The 16,851-nt window shown below is 37.7% G+C and overlaps 1 protein-coding gene across 1 annotated transcript in view; it reads right to left on the bottom strand.

The window, feature by feature from the left end:
- Window positions 1-1,353: 1,353 nt before the first annotated feature.
- LOC121925175 (triadin-like) overlaps window positions 1,354-16,851 on the bottom strand; it is a 180,222-nt gene continuing 164,724 nt past the window's right edge. The window contains exons 32-33 of the mRNA XM_042457013.1: window positions 6,783-6,815; window positions 1,354-4,215 (exon numbers count right to left, since the gene is read on the bottom strand). Coding sequence (XP_042312947.1) covers window positions 4,070-4,215; window positions 6,783-6,815 — 179 coding nt within the window. The 3' untranslated portion in view covers window positions 1,354-4,069. The remainder of the gene's footprint in view (window positions 4,216-6,782; window positions 6,816-16,851) is intronic.

Here is a 16,851-nt window from a genome sequence, read left to right as displayed (position 1 = left end):
TTAGGCAGAAGAACATTGATGTGAATTTCAGTTTAAAATTTGCAGTCTTTAGTATAAGTAGGTATTCTTCTGTATTATGGATTTATGTGATGATGGTCCAAAACACAGTGTAGAATAATTCAGTTTGGGACCACTTTAACTGCTCTGTCTCGATACTAGGGAATTCTGGGAACTGTAGTTTTGTTGGACATTGACCCTTCTCTGTCAGAAAGCTCTGGTAACACAGCTCACTACAATTCCCAGGATTCCCTAGCACTGAGCCAGGGCAGTTAAAGCAGTCACAAACTAGCTTATTTCTTCACTGTGTTTTGGACTGACATTTATCTAGAGAACTTAGCTCATCTAATGCTGTTTTCTTATTCTGGGTCCATTCTTATGGATTCTGGGAGGTATCCCAGTTTATTGGAGACCTTGCTCTGTGTTAGTAGAGAGGATGGTTCCTCTTTGGAGAGGCCTACCTCTGGACTTCCTTTATGGCAGTCATAGGCTTTCTGTCATCACAACTTCCCTGCCAGTAATGAAGATAAAAAGGAAACATTTCAGAGACATAGTACGGAGGCTTGGAATCCATCACAGCCAAAGCCACCACTGTCTTTGGATCCTACCCACAACAAGTGGGTGACTATGCCACCCAGGAGCTGGTGTTGTTTTTCCTACATTAAAACCAATAGTGGAGAAATAGCAAAGGCAAAATGAGGCCAATAAGAGAAAAATAAGATCCTGCCCACTACACACACAATTTCTTGACCCAAACTGGCATGATATGACAGGAAATGGCTGCTGTGGATTCTCCATTATCTACCTTTATGGGATTGTTCTGTATAACATATAAAAGAACTTTGTGCTTTTATCACTATCTGCTAATAAAAATTCAACCAGAACACTTAATTATCAGAATTGAGGAAAATACTTTAAATATATACTTATTTATAATACTATAACTCATTGAATCCTCGAGCCCTATAACTCTTTGAATCCTCATCATGACCATGACCATACTGGTTAGTTGATTCAGGGATCTCTAATCCAGAAAAGTCCAATTGGTATTAAAACACTGGGTCCTCTATTTTTGTGATGAAGCTTTTGTCTTATTAACCTCAAACCTCTGTGGTCTAGTAAGGGGACAAGAGACTCACATTAATGTGTCTATGAATATACCATGGAAAATTAGATTTGAAATCAAGTGAGGTTAAGACAATGAGAAAAACCAATGTAGAAAAATGTTAACTAATGTTTAAATATCACTGATAATTTGAATAGATGAAAAACAGATTTGTTTAGAACTGTACGTAAACATATTACTCTTATGCAGTTCCCTCCCAATCTTCACACTGATAAAAATGTACCACGATCACTGAGACACTTTGCCCAATTTATTTTGAAAAAATCATTATGCAATGAATATATTGAAAAGTTAGGTTTATCTGGATAAAGGCAAGCAATTCTAGTTATGGCACATCAAGGTTTCAGATTAATTGGATTCACTGAAGGAAGTGACACACAATGCGGCTGCAAAGCAAAGCAATTAATATTTCTGAAATCAATGGCCAATGTTTGATTTATACCATTTTGACATTCTGATTGAAGCCATCTACTCAATTCCACTGAGCCACCTCTTTAGCGGGACGAAATGGGAAGAATTAGGCTCTCAGATATGCTTCCAGTTGGGAGAACTAGGAAGGAGAAAGCTTCAACAAGTCCCAATGAAAAAGCTTTTAAATAAAGTTAAATAAAGCTTGCCAGTAATTAGCAACATTTAAATAACATTCTAATGAAATCTTGTGCTACGTGTTTTATTTAAACACACCCATGTTTTAAATTGGCAGGTCTTTGGAAAGCCAATTCAATTATATTAAGCATGACAAGCAATACACAAATTATATTCATATATTTATAAGTGACTGAACTTTAAGATTTCTCTGTAGGGTACAGTTAGAGATAGATGACATTCATCTACAACAACCCACATCCCCTAACTGAGTTCTGAAATGTCTGCATCTATTGTTGATAATAGTTCATTCCTGACCTCGGTGGGCTTGTGGCCAATTAGTGAGATGTCAGCCTTCAGCCTCAACACAAGGCCAGGCACAGTAAAAAGTATTCATCTTTCTTATGAGGTATCATTATTTTTTTTATAAAAAAGTCTGAATTCTTTCATCAAGTATGGCATGATACAAAAAAGGTCATTTACCTTTGTATCACACAAGGAACTTGGACTGAGATATACCAAAAAGTGGTTTTTTTTTGTAAATATAAAGAAAATGCACAGTGTTAAGTTAACATTTTTCTGTTAAGTTACTTTATCAGTACACCTTGACTCATTTGTCTTATCTATGGAGAAGTTCCTAGCAATGGAAGGAGCACTGTATGCCTCTACTTCCAAATGGTTTATTCTTCTCACTATAGTGAAGACCATGTAGTTAATAGTGGTTTAAAAGTTTTACTCTATAGTTAAGTTTCGGTCATAAGGATTGCCTTTTGTGACTGCGTCCAACACATAGTGGACTTCATCTCTTCCACAGGCAGCCATAAGTAGGCAGCAATAGTTCCAGTCACTTCTAGCCTGGTCTAGAAGTGAAGAAACAAAGAAGTCCAAACACAACTGAGAACGGGTTGAGTCTTTTTTGGCACAGTTATCTATGGTGCTGTGCCATCTTATCAGAATGAATATCAGTTCTGAGTCATGACATTCTCTGGAAATAAAATCTATACACAATAAAGTGTGTATGTATAACCTGTTTTGTTTAAAGAAAATGTTCTACACTACACTACATTAGGTTTCTGACATTGTAAATACAAGTACAAAATAACACAGATAAGATGTATTAATATGATGCAGAACTAGTTTGCAAGGACATATTATTTATGAAGCAAGAACTACTGCGATAGACAGCTGGAATAATGATGTCCAGAGATTTTACCTAGATGAATATTACATGTTTCATTTTAACACCAAGGAATCATCTCACTCTCTAAAAAAATAAATAAAAGATGGCTTAGGAGTGATGTTTTTACTTCAAGTATCCACACTAAAAATAGTTAAGTGTATAATTAGGAAATATATTTCCCTACATTCCCTAATAAAAGAAAATCTTGGAAATTATTGAAGTTTAGATAGCAAAATTGCCCAAATTGTTACTCTAAGACAGTACTGAAATTCTGAGTATGTAACATATTTTATAAATAATAACATAGTTCCATATTTGATTCTTCCATACCAGATAATTAACTGGCTCTTCCTTCTTTCCTATATATTTCATGCTAATACTTAATATCATTTGGAATAATTTGGTAAAACTGCATATAGATTTACTTAAACCACTAAGTCATTCCTGAAACACTAGAAACACTCATTTACTTAACCCTTTGAACACTCATTTAGTTCATCTTTGCTAGGTCTAGCAGCAGTTTTAGAATCTGCTCTCCACTGTGCTTTTAAGAACCAGAAAATACAGTTTATCTTTACAGAAATAAATATTACAGGTTTTTTTAATAGAATACTTCCAAGCAAATTACCTTCCTATTGTATAATGAGTTCTCTAAGGACAATAATCTTGAAACGGAGTTATTATTTAGCGAAGGACTGATATAACTGAGTGCTAACATAAATGGTAAAAACAGTCACCAATTATTATTCCAAGACTTAAATATTTTTGAATGGACACTTGACCTTGAGATAATTGCATGGGAAACACATTTTACTCCAACAAGGCAATATACAAAATACAATAACAAGCAAACATAAACTGGAAACAGCCTAAGAAATACACAGAGATGTACAAAACACACATGCACATACAAGTATACAAGTACAAGTTGTCAAGTACAACATCAGCACCATGCTCTCCTTCAGAAAAGGGGCACTTGGGTACCCTCTAAAATGTTGTTACACATCTTCCTCTCTTTTTTCCTCTGCTGGTTCTGATGATGAGCAGAGAACCTTCCTGAAAGCATGTGATCAATTGGATCACACCACATTTCTGTGATCATAGGTACCAATGGTTTTTGCATAACCCTCTGTAGAGAGCATAAAGTGCAAAATTTTCACAATGTTGCATGTTCTGTGATTCTATTGTTTCGGTGTCTTGGTCTTGTGCCCTGATGCTTTTGACTGTCCAGTCTTTCCTTTGTAGTCTTTTGCTGGAGTAACAGCGTATTCTGATGTGTAGCCATTATATCCATTGACAAAGACACACTGATAGTAGCGCACTGCAGCTGGGGGTGGAAATAAAAAGGAATAGTCAGTTATGGTTGCATTGCTGTGGCAGTCACTAAAGAAACACTACTGCTGTTGCTGCTGCTGCTGCTATTGTTGTTATTTCATTTTTATTCCAACGCTGAGACTCAAAGCAGCTTACAGAATGTAAAATAAATGATAAATAATAATAATAATAATAATAATAATAATAATAATACATTTTATTTATATACCACCTTTCCAAGGATCACGACGTTTCAAAATAAATATGGGGGGGGGGGGGGGTGTTACAGACAGGCAGGAAAAACCGGCTGCAAGCAGTCTTTTCTGAAGCTGGATTGAGTCCTGCCAAACACACTGCTAGCCCTGAAGCCAGCCCCAATGTGGATGAACCATCCACACTGGGTAGATAAAACATGGCTTCAAGCTCGCTTCATTTTTTTTCTTCTGTTCTGTGCCTGTACATGATCACAGAGGCACAGGAACAATGCTACAAAGGTCATGTTCCTACTCATCCTGATGGCCCTACAAAATGTTGCAGTGAAGCCGTTCACATCAGTACCAGGAGCTAACTGATATTATGGATGCCATGTTAGCTGTGTGGCCTGCACTGGCACTAACCCTGCAATCTATGGGCAAAGTGATTAGTGCTATACTGCTCCATTATGCCCAACAAAGAAAAACACTGATGGTGCACAGTTAATAATGCGCAGGTGCACAGGACCAAGGAGAAAATGGCACTGGAATTTGAGTGGGAGTCCAGCTGGGAAGTGAAAGTCAAATATATAACTTTCCACTGATGTAACATCTGGTAGGTGAACTTTCAGCATCCTTTTATCCATACTGTGCATGCTCTTCCTATCATTATATAACCACATCTCTTAAAATGCGTTCCTGTGACGATTCATTCACACAGGAAAATATGAACCTTTTTAGCTTAAGAAGCATCTTTCTAGTCAGTGCATTCAGATGTACCTGCAAAGATGCACATTTTCCAGGAAGAAGTGGATAAAACAAGTTTCTTTTTAATCCTGCTTTCCCCCTGTAAATCGCATCCTATCTGGATTCAATCCCACTTTGAGACATGTATCATCTAAATGCCCCTCCTTCAAGCAGGATTGAAATTGGGGCAGCAGAATGACTGTCTGTATCCCCCATAGATAAAAGCACATAAACATCCACATAAAAAGTGCTGAAATCCAGTTAAACTGTTCATAAAATTAAAACCATTTAAAACAAATCCTTTTAAAATACAAAGGATAAAAATCTGTGAAAATTCACTCTTTTAAATCCTTCCTATTAGTTTTTAAAATCGTGTTGGCATAGAAATATTTTCACAGACAGCAAGAAGGGAGTCATCCTAGCACCCCTAGAAGGGAGTTCCAAAGTCTGGGAGCAGCCACTAAGAGGTCTTTCTTCCATGTTCCATGTTCCCACCCGATGGACCCATGAAGGTGGTGGGACCAAGAAAAAGCTGCAGTCAAAATCTTAGATCCTAGTCAAGCTCAACAAGACGATACACTACTTCAGACAACCTGGACTCTGAGACATAACCAGCACTTTGCACTGTGGCTGGAAATGGATCACTTGCCAGTGAATAAGTTGTAATAACAGGACCATATCCTCCCTTGTAACAACAAACCAACTAGAGTTTGTAACTGTCATTTTACTTTGACACTGCCTTGAGTTGTATCTTATGCTCAATTTGTTCCCATAGCCATCTGTAACATGTTAGGATTCACAATATGTAGCCATTGGGGATGGGGGGTTTGAGGGCTTTGCAACCATTGAATTCTGCCCCCTTAGATGAAGTTTCCCTTCATCTATTATGGAAGCCACCTTGGGGCTCGGTCTGGGGAAAGACAGCATAAAAACAAAGTAAATAAAATAATAATAATAATAATAATAATTTATTTGTGTTTCCCCACCTCTCCCAATGGATCGAAGCAAGGTTACAGACTACTAAAATCAAATACATATGACACTCTTATAAAAACACAAAAATATTACATCAATACTCCATCAATCAATACAACAATCCATCAAACATCCGCATCCAGGGGCAAGGCAGAATATCATTGTCAACAAGCAAAAATTCATTCCCTAAATTTCTACCAGTGCAGTAATTTAAAACTTCAGCTAAGTATTTAGAAATAGAATTTAGGCTTCAAAAAGAAAGGGGTAGGCAAAGATACCAAGAGAACACATACAAAGCTATTATAAGAATTCTAGGTGCAAATGATTTTCAGTTTTTCACTCTCTTCAGTGTTAAAAATTTGGGAGTGAAGGAAAATTTCATTGAGATGGTAGAATACTCGGGGAGGGCAATGCCCTTATTCTGTCCACCCCACCCTCAGCTATAACCCTGCTTTTCACTCTGATCAGACATGGCACGAGAACACTGCATACAAATTCTAGGACTTTCTGCATGCATTCAGATACAGTTGCTTGTTCAGCTGTACTTGACAAACTTAAGAAAATTATGACCTAGAAATGACAGATTTTTCAAGCAATGAATACCACACATTTCATCTTATTTCTATTCTTAAAAATAATGTAAACAAAATACCAGTAACAAACTCACATTTCTTAGCTGTGCCAATTTCTGAATATCCCTCTGGATGGAAAAAAGAGGAAAGAATAGTCACAAATGTAAAGCTCCTTCATGTTATTAAAGAGAAAATTAGAACACCATTTATATTTCTAGTTCAATGATACAAGAAGGCACAAAACATAAAATGAAAACTGTACTGGGCATTGAATCAAGATACAGTTGTCACCCATTTGCATTAGTTACCATTTTTGCTTCTGGGCATGGTTCCAAGTGCTGGCTGAATAAAGGCTACAGACTAGATCCAACAAAGTTATATAGAGTCTTCAGCAGTCCAGATTACTTGAGGGTATATCTTTCCCCATATGGATCCCTAGAAGTATCATCTGCATTGATGTGGAACAGAACATTTCCACAGGTTGCTCCAAAGTTGTGAAATGCACCACAGCCATTGCCGTATGGCTTCAGGATGCTGGTGGAAGTGTGTTTATTCTATCTGGCCCCTGGCAATTTCTGAAGCATAGCATGAACTGATCTTATTTAATGCACATTAAAAAAAAAAAAAGAAAATTGAAAAGGAAAAAAAAATCCCCTATTACAGATCCAACTAAATAATCCTATTGCAATTACTAAAAACCATAAGCACAGATTATTATATTGTTAGATTTCTTATTGTTCAAAAATCACATTAACAGTTTCCTATCTTCAGTTGATTTCCCCTTTAGAACCCACATGAATTTGGCCATTTGAGCTGACTCAGGAATCTTATCTTTTTTTTTTTAAAAAAAATTAAACTATAATAAAGACAAATAATAAATAAATAATAAAGGCTACTATCACATTTGCATTCTATTGAACAGAGTTAGTATGTCTGTCTGTGTTATTTGACACAGCAACCTTATCAAAGTGTTCTTCCATTGTGGTCATAGAATCATAGAATCGTAGAGTTGGAAGAGACCACAGGGGCCATCCAGTACAGATGGCCATCCAGCCTCTGTTTAAAGACCTCCAAGGAAGGAGATTCCACTACACTCCAAGGGAGTGGGTTCCACTGTTGAACAGCCCTTACTGTCAGGAAGTTCTTCCTAATGTTGAGGTGGAATCTCTTTTCCTGTAGCTTGCATCCATTGTTCCGGGTCCTGTTCTCTGGAGCAGCAGAAAACAAGCTTGCTCCCTCCTCAATATGACATCCCTTCAAATATTTAAACAGGGTGATCATATCACCTCTTAATCTTCTTTTCTCCAGGCTAAACATCCCCATCTCCCTAAGTTGTTTCTCATAGGGCATGGTTTCCAGACCCTTCACCAGTTTAGTCACCCTCCTTTGGACACGCTCCAGTTTCTCAACATCCTTTTTAAATTGGTGATTCAGTCTGTTTCTAAACTTGAGTGCACAATATACAGTACTGTTGTTGATGTTGTTGTCATATATCAAAGTAGTAATCCATATTTACCCCCCCCCATCTTTTTTCATAATGACTAACAAAAATATTACTGATGATAATCATATATATATACAGTGGTACCCCGGGATACGAAATCACCGCGTTACGAAATTTCCGGGATACGAAAAAAATAAATAGGAAAAAACTGTTTTGGGTTACTTTTTTTTTCCGGCTTACGAAAAATTTTTTGGTGCTTTTCGGCGCTTTTTCACACGAAATCGCGGCTTTCAGCGCTAGCGGCTATGGCTTTTTCGGCTAGCGAAATTTTTCGGGTTACGAACGGCGCCGCGGAACGAATTACATTCGTAACCCGGGGTACCACTGTATATGGTTTAACATATAAATTTTAGACCACCAACGTTTTGCCTTCTTATATATCTGCCACATATGACATCCTCAACATAGGTTTGAAACACTCTGAGACATTTTTGACAACTGTTTTAGGGTTAAATACCATCTGCACATAATTTTTGCAGATTTACTTTTAAATAATTACACAGAATAAATTTTATATCTTTGGACCACATTTCCCCCCGTACTTGCTTATGGACATTATGCCCAAAAAGTTGTCCCCACTTTATCATGTACTCTTTAACAGGCTCATCTTCTATCTGTAATTTCAAGTCATTTATATACTTTTAAAATTATATGGTCATCATATTTACACAACTCTGAACAAACTTTATTTTCGCTAACCTCTGTGGCTTCATTTTTCTTAATTTACTTAAATTTGCATATAAGCAAACCTATTAAACTCTTTGCCTTCCTTAAGAATAATCTTTCTTGATTAAAACTTCCAGCTGTCATGTTCAAGATACACAAGTAATGATCTCCAATTTTTGATCCATATTTTCTTTAGAAAAGGCTTATTGCAAGGAGGTGCTAAAATCATCTGCATGGTTTTCAAATATTTTCTTACAGTGGGAAGAAAATTGTTGAAATTACTCATTGCTACACTGAAGAAAAGATGTAGTGAAGAATTACACCCCTAGCACAATCGAAGCCACTACTATGCAATGGGAGCCCCTGTTGTGTCACAGGATAATTCACTAGCATGGTTGCATTGATGAATTGTTGTTCCTCTTCACAATCCACTAGCATGGTTGCCTGTCTTATCAATGGCATAGCCCTGTCACTGTAAAGGTACACATCATAGCCTCTGATTCAGGGTCTCATAAAGATTTTTTTAAAAGCAAAATAAGTTTGATAAGCACAAATCCAACATTTGTATGTGAAGGTTATTGTGATGGTTAATCTTTTACAAAGAAAGCAATGTTGATTATAACGGCATTCTCCAGTATCCACAACAAGATATGCAAGTCCTTTATCTCTATGTGAAGAACCCCTTGCAGTTTCATTTAACAACTCACAAAGGCAACAAACTGATAGTTTTATATTTGTTCTGCCTCATTTATGTTTATTCATAAAACCAATTCCTTTTGTTGTCTTTGTTCCTGGTATGCATGTTTCATGGCCATGCTTTTTATAGGATAACATTTTATATTTGTGTACATTTAAATGTTTCTTAAATGATACATTTTATAATTGAGTACATACTCTGAGAGAAAGACGGAATGAAAGAGACAGAGGTAATAATAAATGGCACACGGTCACATTTGCTGCTTTTCCTCACATAAAAAAGAAGGCTAGCAAGCAAAGCCTTTTTTGTACTTGAGCACAAAAATATTATCAAACCAGTCTTTACTAGTCTAATTAACTACTTGATTTTCTTATAGAAACTGTTTTTTCATGTTTGATTTTGGTCCTCATAGAGGTTGAGTGCCCTTATCCAAAATGTTTGGGACCAGTACTATTTTGGATTTCAGATTTTTAAAAAAGATTTTGGACTATTTGCATATTGATAATGAGATATCGTGGAGATGGGACCAAACTCTAAACATGACATTCATTTATGTTTTGAAAACAGCTTATAAACATCGCCTGAAGGTAATTTCATACACAATATTTTTAATAATTTTGTGCACAAATAATATTTGTGTACACTAAATCATCAGAAAGCAAAGGTATCAGTATCTTGGCCACCAATGTGGACAATTTTGGATTTTGAAGTATTTTGGAATTTTGAATAAGAGATACTCAATCTATATCCAATGTTGCAAAGTAGTCCGCTGCTGCTACCTACCAAGCAATGCTTTAAAAAAAGAGAGAGAGCCAAGATTCTTACTTTGAATAGGAAAGCTATTATTTAGCTAATTAGAGGCCTCTCCATGCAGTTCCATTATGAGCAAGACATATAATGAGCTATGCTGGAGTGTCAGGAGCAGGTCACCAAACAGACATCTTTCATTAAAGCAAAGCAGTTTAGCAAAGGTGGCCTCTCAGATGAGGATTCAGTAAAGGATGGTATGAGAAAACAAAATCACTGTTTATTTTTAAATTAACTGGTCAACTGAAGAGTGTATCAAAATTATTTTGATTAGATTATTTTCTAATGAATTCAGATAATTTGTGCAGAAACTGTCTGGAATTTCTGCCTTCTAACCAGGCTATCCCTTCAAATGGTGTATGACTTTGATCAGGAAAAGAGCGGAGTGGTAGCCAGTGAGAAAGAGGAGCAATAGAAACTGACTTCAGTGTTGCCAAGCATAGAAGAAAAAACTCTCAACCCCTGGACTAAGCTAAGAACAAAAAGACAGCGAAGGATAAGTAAAGCAAAAGAGATATGTAAAGGTTACAATTGTAGCACTTTGATTTCACTTCACCTGACACGGTTGCATCTTGAAATCCTAGGATTTTCAGTTGGGAGGGGATATTTGGATATTTGCATGCTTATTCCTATTCATGTCTAAGGCTGCACCTGCACTGTAGAATTAATGCAGTATGACACCACTTGAATGGCCAAGTCTTAATGCAATGGAATTCTGGGGTTTATAGTTTTGTGAGACATTTAGCCTTCTCCGCCAGAGAGCTCTTGTGTCTCACCAAACTACAAATCCCAGGATTCTGTACGAGAGACCCATGGCAGGTAATGTGGTATCAAGTTGCTATAACTCAGCAGGATGGGTTCACACTACAGCTATTTACTTTTCCTAAATAAGCAAAAGCTCTGACAAAAAGTTCATACGCTGGCATGCTCACAAGTTGCTTCCTCATTCTGAGGGAAGGGAATATTTTGAAACCCACATCTTTTTATTAGTTCACTTATTGGAATAGGATATTTATATTCTGGGTATGCATGATGGGGGCAAGGGAAGAGCTGTGCTACACATTATATCCATCATGATTAAACCAGCAAAAAACAAATTGCCAAGGTTGATTTCCTCTCTCCTTGCCAAAACCTTAAGAAGCAATTGCCAACTAATGCACTGAGATAAAAATCTATGTGTCCTTTATCTACAGTTTTTCTTCTATAATTGTGTTCTTGTCTTCTTGAGGCTTTCTGACTTCTAAAAAATTCTGGTGGAGTGTAGCTTGGACCCAGATGGACCCAGGCTGATGATGGCCAGCAATTCGCTGATGATTTAGTATGTGATAATCTCCACCTCCATCCTGCATCCTGGTTGGAGACTAGAGCTGATTTAAAATGCCAAGTGATAAGCTCTAAAGGGAGGGCCACACTTCCTTTATTGGATCAATTCATTTGTAAATGGCCTCTTTTTCTATAGGTGTCCCTTGTACCAAGCACTATTTTCTTTTCCAATGAGTCATGTGGTCTCATATGTCCAAAGTTCAAGAGTCTCAGTTTGGTCATCTTAGCATCTAATGAAAATTCAGACCTGATTTGCTCTAGGATTCCTTCCTGCATTGCATTGCATTGCATGGCATGGCATGGCATGGCATCCACAGAAGTCTCATTTAGCACCACATTTCAAATGAGTTGATTTTCTTCCTGTCAGCTTCGTCACTGTTCAGCTTTCACACCCATACATAGAAATCAGAAATATTATGACCTGGATTATCTTGACTATGGTATTCAGTGGTATAGTTACAATTGTCTCCCAACTCCAAAATCTAAGGATGGAAATTCTTACCACTGTATGTTGCCTTGCAACTATTTCCCCCTATGGCAAATAATTTTACTGGTTCTTGCAGCAGTGTTTCTACTTTGACATTTGACATATACTTTTACAAACTCATTTGAAATAGGAGCCCTGGTGGTGCAGTGGTTAAATGCCTGTACTGCAGCCCCTCACTCAAGACCAGGCTTGCATCCTTCCGAGGAGGTCGCTAAAATGAGTACCCAGATTGTTGGGGGCAAATTAGCTTACAGTTGTAAACCACTTAGACACTGCTTAGGTGACATGAAGCAGTATATAAATGAAGCTTGTTTGTATATAAATGAAGCTTGTTGTGCTAGTCTTTAGGTTGGGTGGATTTATCACCGGAGAAGTGCACATACTTCTGGGGAATACAGAAATGGGTGTAAGAAGGAACATTTCCAAATTTCTATCACACTGCTTCACTTGCATTATGCATGCTTGCAGTGTTCTAGTTCATTTCTGAACACAATGAACATTCCTTAAACCATTTTGGTTCATGCAAAATTAATCTGCCTGCTTAAACAAAATAGCCACCATTTGTATTATCTGCCTGGCAAACAAATAAAGGTTATATTCTGTCTTTTTTAACAGTCTTATTTTTCAAGGACAGTAAAATAGAATGTGGTAAACATATCTATGGCCCTTTCTGCACGGGCGTAAAGTACATCCCCAGACGTACAAAATGGCAGCGCCCATTCTACACAGGCGCCACCATCTTGACATCGCGGACGCCTAGCGTCTGCATGTCACTCAGCACTAATGACACCGCGAGTGTGCCATTGGCACCGTGCGGCATCATTAGTGCACCGCAACAAGAAGTGCCATTTGGGGCTTCTTTTTTGCAGTGCTGAGGAGCCTTGCGGTTTGGCCACTGAGGCTCCTCTGCGCATCAAATGAAGGCGCAGGCAGACCTCCCATTTTGGGCAGTCTGTAACGCGCCTATAATGCCTAAAAATAAATATATCATGTGCTGGTGCTTTAAATATAGTTTTGGGACTTTATCATAAACCAGGGCATTCTGAAAGGAAGCCTTACATATTGTTGATGAGGAGCTGCATGCCTGAAGTGCCAGTTCCTAATTACAAATGCTGCAATGGAAAGTGTCTAAACTATTGTGGCCTTTCCATTCATGGTTTGCTTAATATGTTGTCTGGAGATAGAACTGGGAAAGAGAAAAGCTAGAGTACTCATTCAGATATCAGAATAAACAAACCTCAGAGAGGTCTATGTTTTTTTTAGCTTCCAGTGTTTTATAAAATGAATCATATAAGATTCATTATACACCCAATTTAAAAAGGTTATCACACAAGAAGCATGGTGGTGCTTTCTAAAGTACCAACATGCTTGTGCAAAGGGATCTTGTAGTACCCTTGAAACTAACTGTTCATAAGAAGTGGTAGCATAAACTTTCATAGGACCATATCACACAAGAGGAATCCTGCTCAGAAATGGGATTTAAAGTAGGTTTAAAGTAGAAAAAACCTGTAAATGTGGGAGGTTTTTCACATGATGTTTCTGCAAAACAGAAACAACACAAAAATAAAGTGAACGCAAAGGGGACAAAAATGACACCTTTTTACTTTCAGGAAGATCCAAAAGTAAGGTATTATTTTTGTCCCCTTTACACTTGCTTTATTTTTGCTTTCTTTCTGTTTCACAGAAACATGTGAAAAACTTCCTGCATTTGCGTGTTTTTTTTCCTACTTCTAAAATCCCATTTCTGAGTGGGATTTATCTAGTGAGATAAGGTCCACAGAGTTGGTCTACTTCCTCAGGTGAACGGAGTTAACTAGTGCCCAGGAAGGACTTTTATCAACAGATTCTTTGAATAGCAATAGAAATGGAAAACTTGTGGTTATAGTGATGGAGTGACAAGTTCAAAGTGTGGTTTTTGAAGGACAATGACAGGTGGAAAGATGTTACTTAAAGCCAGGATAGAGGGTGGTAGGAATGACCATATGAATAGTGGAGGAAATTTTGGAATGTGGTATGTGCAGGCTGGGAACTAGAAAGGAGATAGGATAAAGTGGCTAAAAGCATGCTTGGGGGGCTGCTGTGTTAATGAGTAGTGTGCCAGGAAGTCATTTTCTCTGTTTAACCCACTCTTGATGGACTGATGTTTGTGGTTATATTGTAATGCAGCTGTTTCTCTTTCCAATCTTCTTTCCAATATCCATGGTTAGTGATATATGAATCAAATATACTCTGTCTGTATGTGATTCAGCAGGTCAGGTACTCTTGTCTGCTCTGTCATCTGCACATTGCTTTTTCCTCATTTTTTTTTCACACCAGTAGATTTGTGATGGAAAGTAATTATGAAAACAACAGGCATTTTTCTACAAGGCATGCTAAAGCAAAGCCACTTACACAAATTTCTATACGCAAAGAAGTTCTATTCCCTCCTGTATTTTATTTGGATTTTTTTCATCGTCACCGTCAATCACTTCCAAAACTAATACAATTTTCCCCACAGGCACACACACACACATACATGTCTATAAATTCTGAAGCAGCTGCTCCTTTCCACCCAGCCACAGATTTTATTGCAGTCTGACCTCAAGAGAATGGTGCCCCTTTGGAACAAGGGAAATGCAGCACTAATGGATTCTGTGGTGCCTTTGGCTGGCATTCCTGTTCACAATAAGCTGGAGTTCTTTAGGGGCCTGTCCAGTTGTTCCAAAATGTCTCAGCTGAATTGCTGTGTCCTTACCATAGTGTTCTGTAATCTTGAGCTACATCCCATGTTTCATGAACAATCTTCATTTCCATAAGGATAACTTTCTTATGACCTTGTAACTGTTTGGAATTCACGTTTACAACCTTGACACCATTGCAATGACCACAATGCTCATAAACCCACCTTAAAATCCAGGTGGCCATATTGAGGGATGGTGTTCTATGGCTTTGGTGAGTAGGGCACAGGAGGATGACACATCTGTCACCCTCACATCAGCAAGCCACAGTGCAAGGAGGATTTGTGTCAGGATTCACAGGGGTCTCTGGCCAGGTGGTAGCTAGATGCATCATCTGTCAGTCCCCTGCTTGCCATCTCTGCAGGACTCCATCCCTCAATTTGATTGCCTAGATTGTGAGGTGGTTTGGGGAGTGAGCTGAGGAGATAGAGCATAGCCATGACATCATATGTTATGTGTCTGATGCAGAATCTTGTTTATCCCCTCCTCTCGCTCTTCTCTCTGTGAATTAGTGAACACCATCAAAATATATAAATAAAATCTGTTCCAAATTACCCACTACCACAACTCTCCACAACTTACTAGGGGCAGGCGCATGGAGCTGCTGGTTGGATAAGGAACACTTGCTGCTGTCAGATGTCATTTTGTCCACAGACAAGCACAACTGAATTTTTCACCCCTTCTATTTCAAGTTGTATTATCCCACAGTCCAACAAATGGCAAGAAGTTGTGTTTCTATTTTTAGGTGGAATGCTAATTACACACACTAATTACACTAATTACACAAATACACAAAACACAACCCAATATCAGATATATTCTATGTGTATGTGGGGGGAAATAGCCAAGTGCATGATGATACCTGTATTATTGAAATAGGATGATAGATCAATATCCCACATCAGATCTCTAATTAGTGCACCCTTTCTGTAGATGCAGCCTTTAACATGCACACTTCAGTAGGCACTCTCTAATATGTATTGTTTACTGATGTGTGTTTTTAAAGTCTTCCACTTCTAGAAAATTCTTGACATATTTTAAAATGCCAGGGAAGAAGATGAGGAAGTTCTTCCACACATGTACCAGAAAAAAAGGTCAAAAATGTTCCAAGTCAATTCACTCACCAACTTATCAAGGTCACTCCCTGTCAATGAAACATCTTTGTCAGAAACAGAAACAGCCACCCATTCTGAGTAGACCTTTTTTTCTCCTCTATCAGAAATGTTCTGGGAAAGAATCCCAGGATATACCATACCCACAGATGTCCACATTCCCCTCTAATAGAAACTGATGGCTTGTAATAGAAGTACAGGATCATAGGACATTGTGCTGGGAGATATTTTGCCTAGCTTTGGCTCATGGATGGATGAATAATGCTGCAGACGTCTGTTTCTCCACCCAACTAAGGTTAATCAGTATGTAGTTATAGCAGTCTTTTTGTGTTTTCAGATAAAGGGGAAATGCATTAGGCTCTTTTGCAGGGATTATGTAGGTGGGTATATCCTTAATAGAACCATAGAATTGGATTACAAGCCTTGCCTTTGCATTGCCTTGAATCTAGTTATTGTTACAAAAATAGATCTAACCCACGAGGGTAAGCACTTCCATATTTGTTGCTGTTGGATTATTTTTTATTTATAAATACTTGCAATCCAACTAAATTTTAGCAGCAAAACTCAGGATAATTGGCATCTTATATTGCTATTAGCTTATATAGAAATCCACAGGGCTACAACTGTCCACTAGTTTTCTTATGCAAATAGCTTTATTTTATTATTATTTTTCAAATCCTTCACTTTGGTGAAACATGACCTCTTCTTCAACTCCCTTTTGGTGCCAGTATATCTTTTCTCCATCATAACCCAGGAGCATCAGGATCACTACATTTTATTTAAGGTTTGAGTATGAAAACATATAACATTTCCCCATAGGCCAGTTTTCAAGGGCAAATGACTCATTCTTT

The sequence above is a fragment of the Sceloporus undulatus genome, chromosome 1, assembly GCF_019175285.1.
Source record: "Sceloporus undulatus isolate JIND9_A2432 ecotype Alabama chromosome 1, SceUnd_v1.1, whole genome shotgun sequence".
Lineage (NCBI taxonomy): Eukaryota > Metazoa > Chordata > Lepidosauria > Squamata > Phrynosomatidae > Sceloporus > Sceloporus undulatus.
The sequence above is the reverse complement of the archived record's forward strand: the minus strand, read 5'-3'. Positions and strand labels throughout refer to the sequence as shown.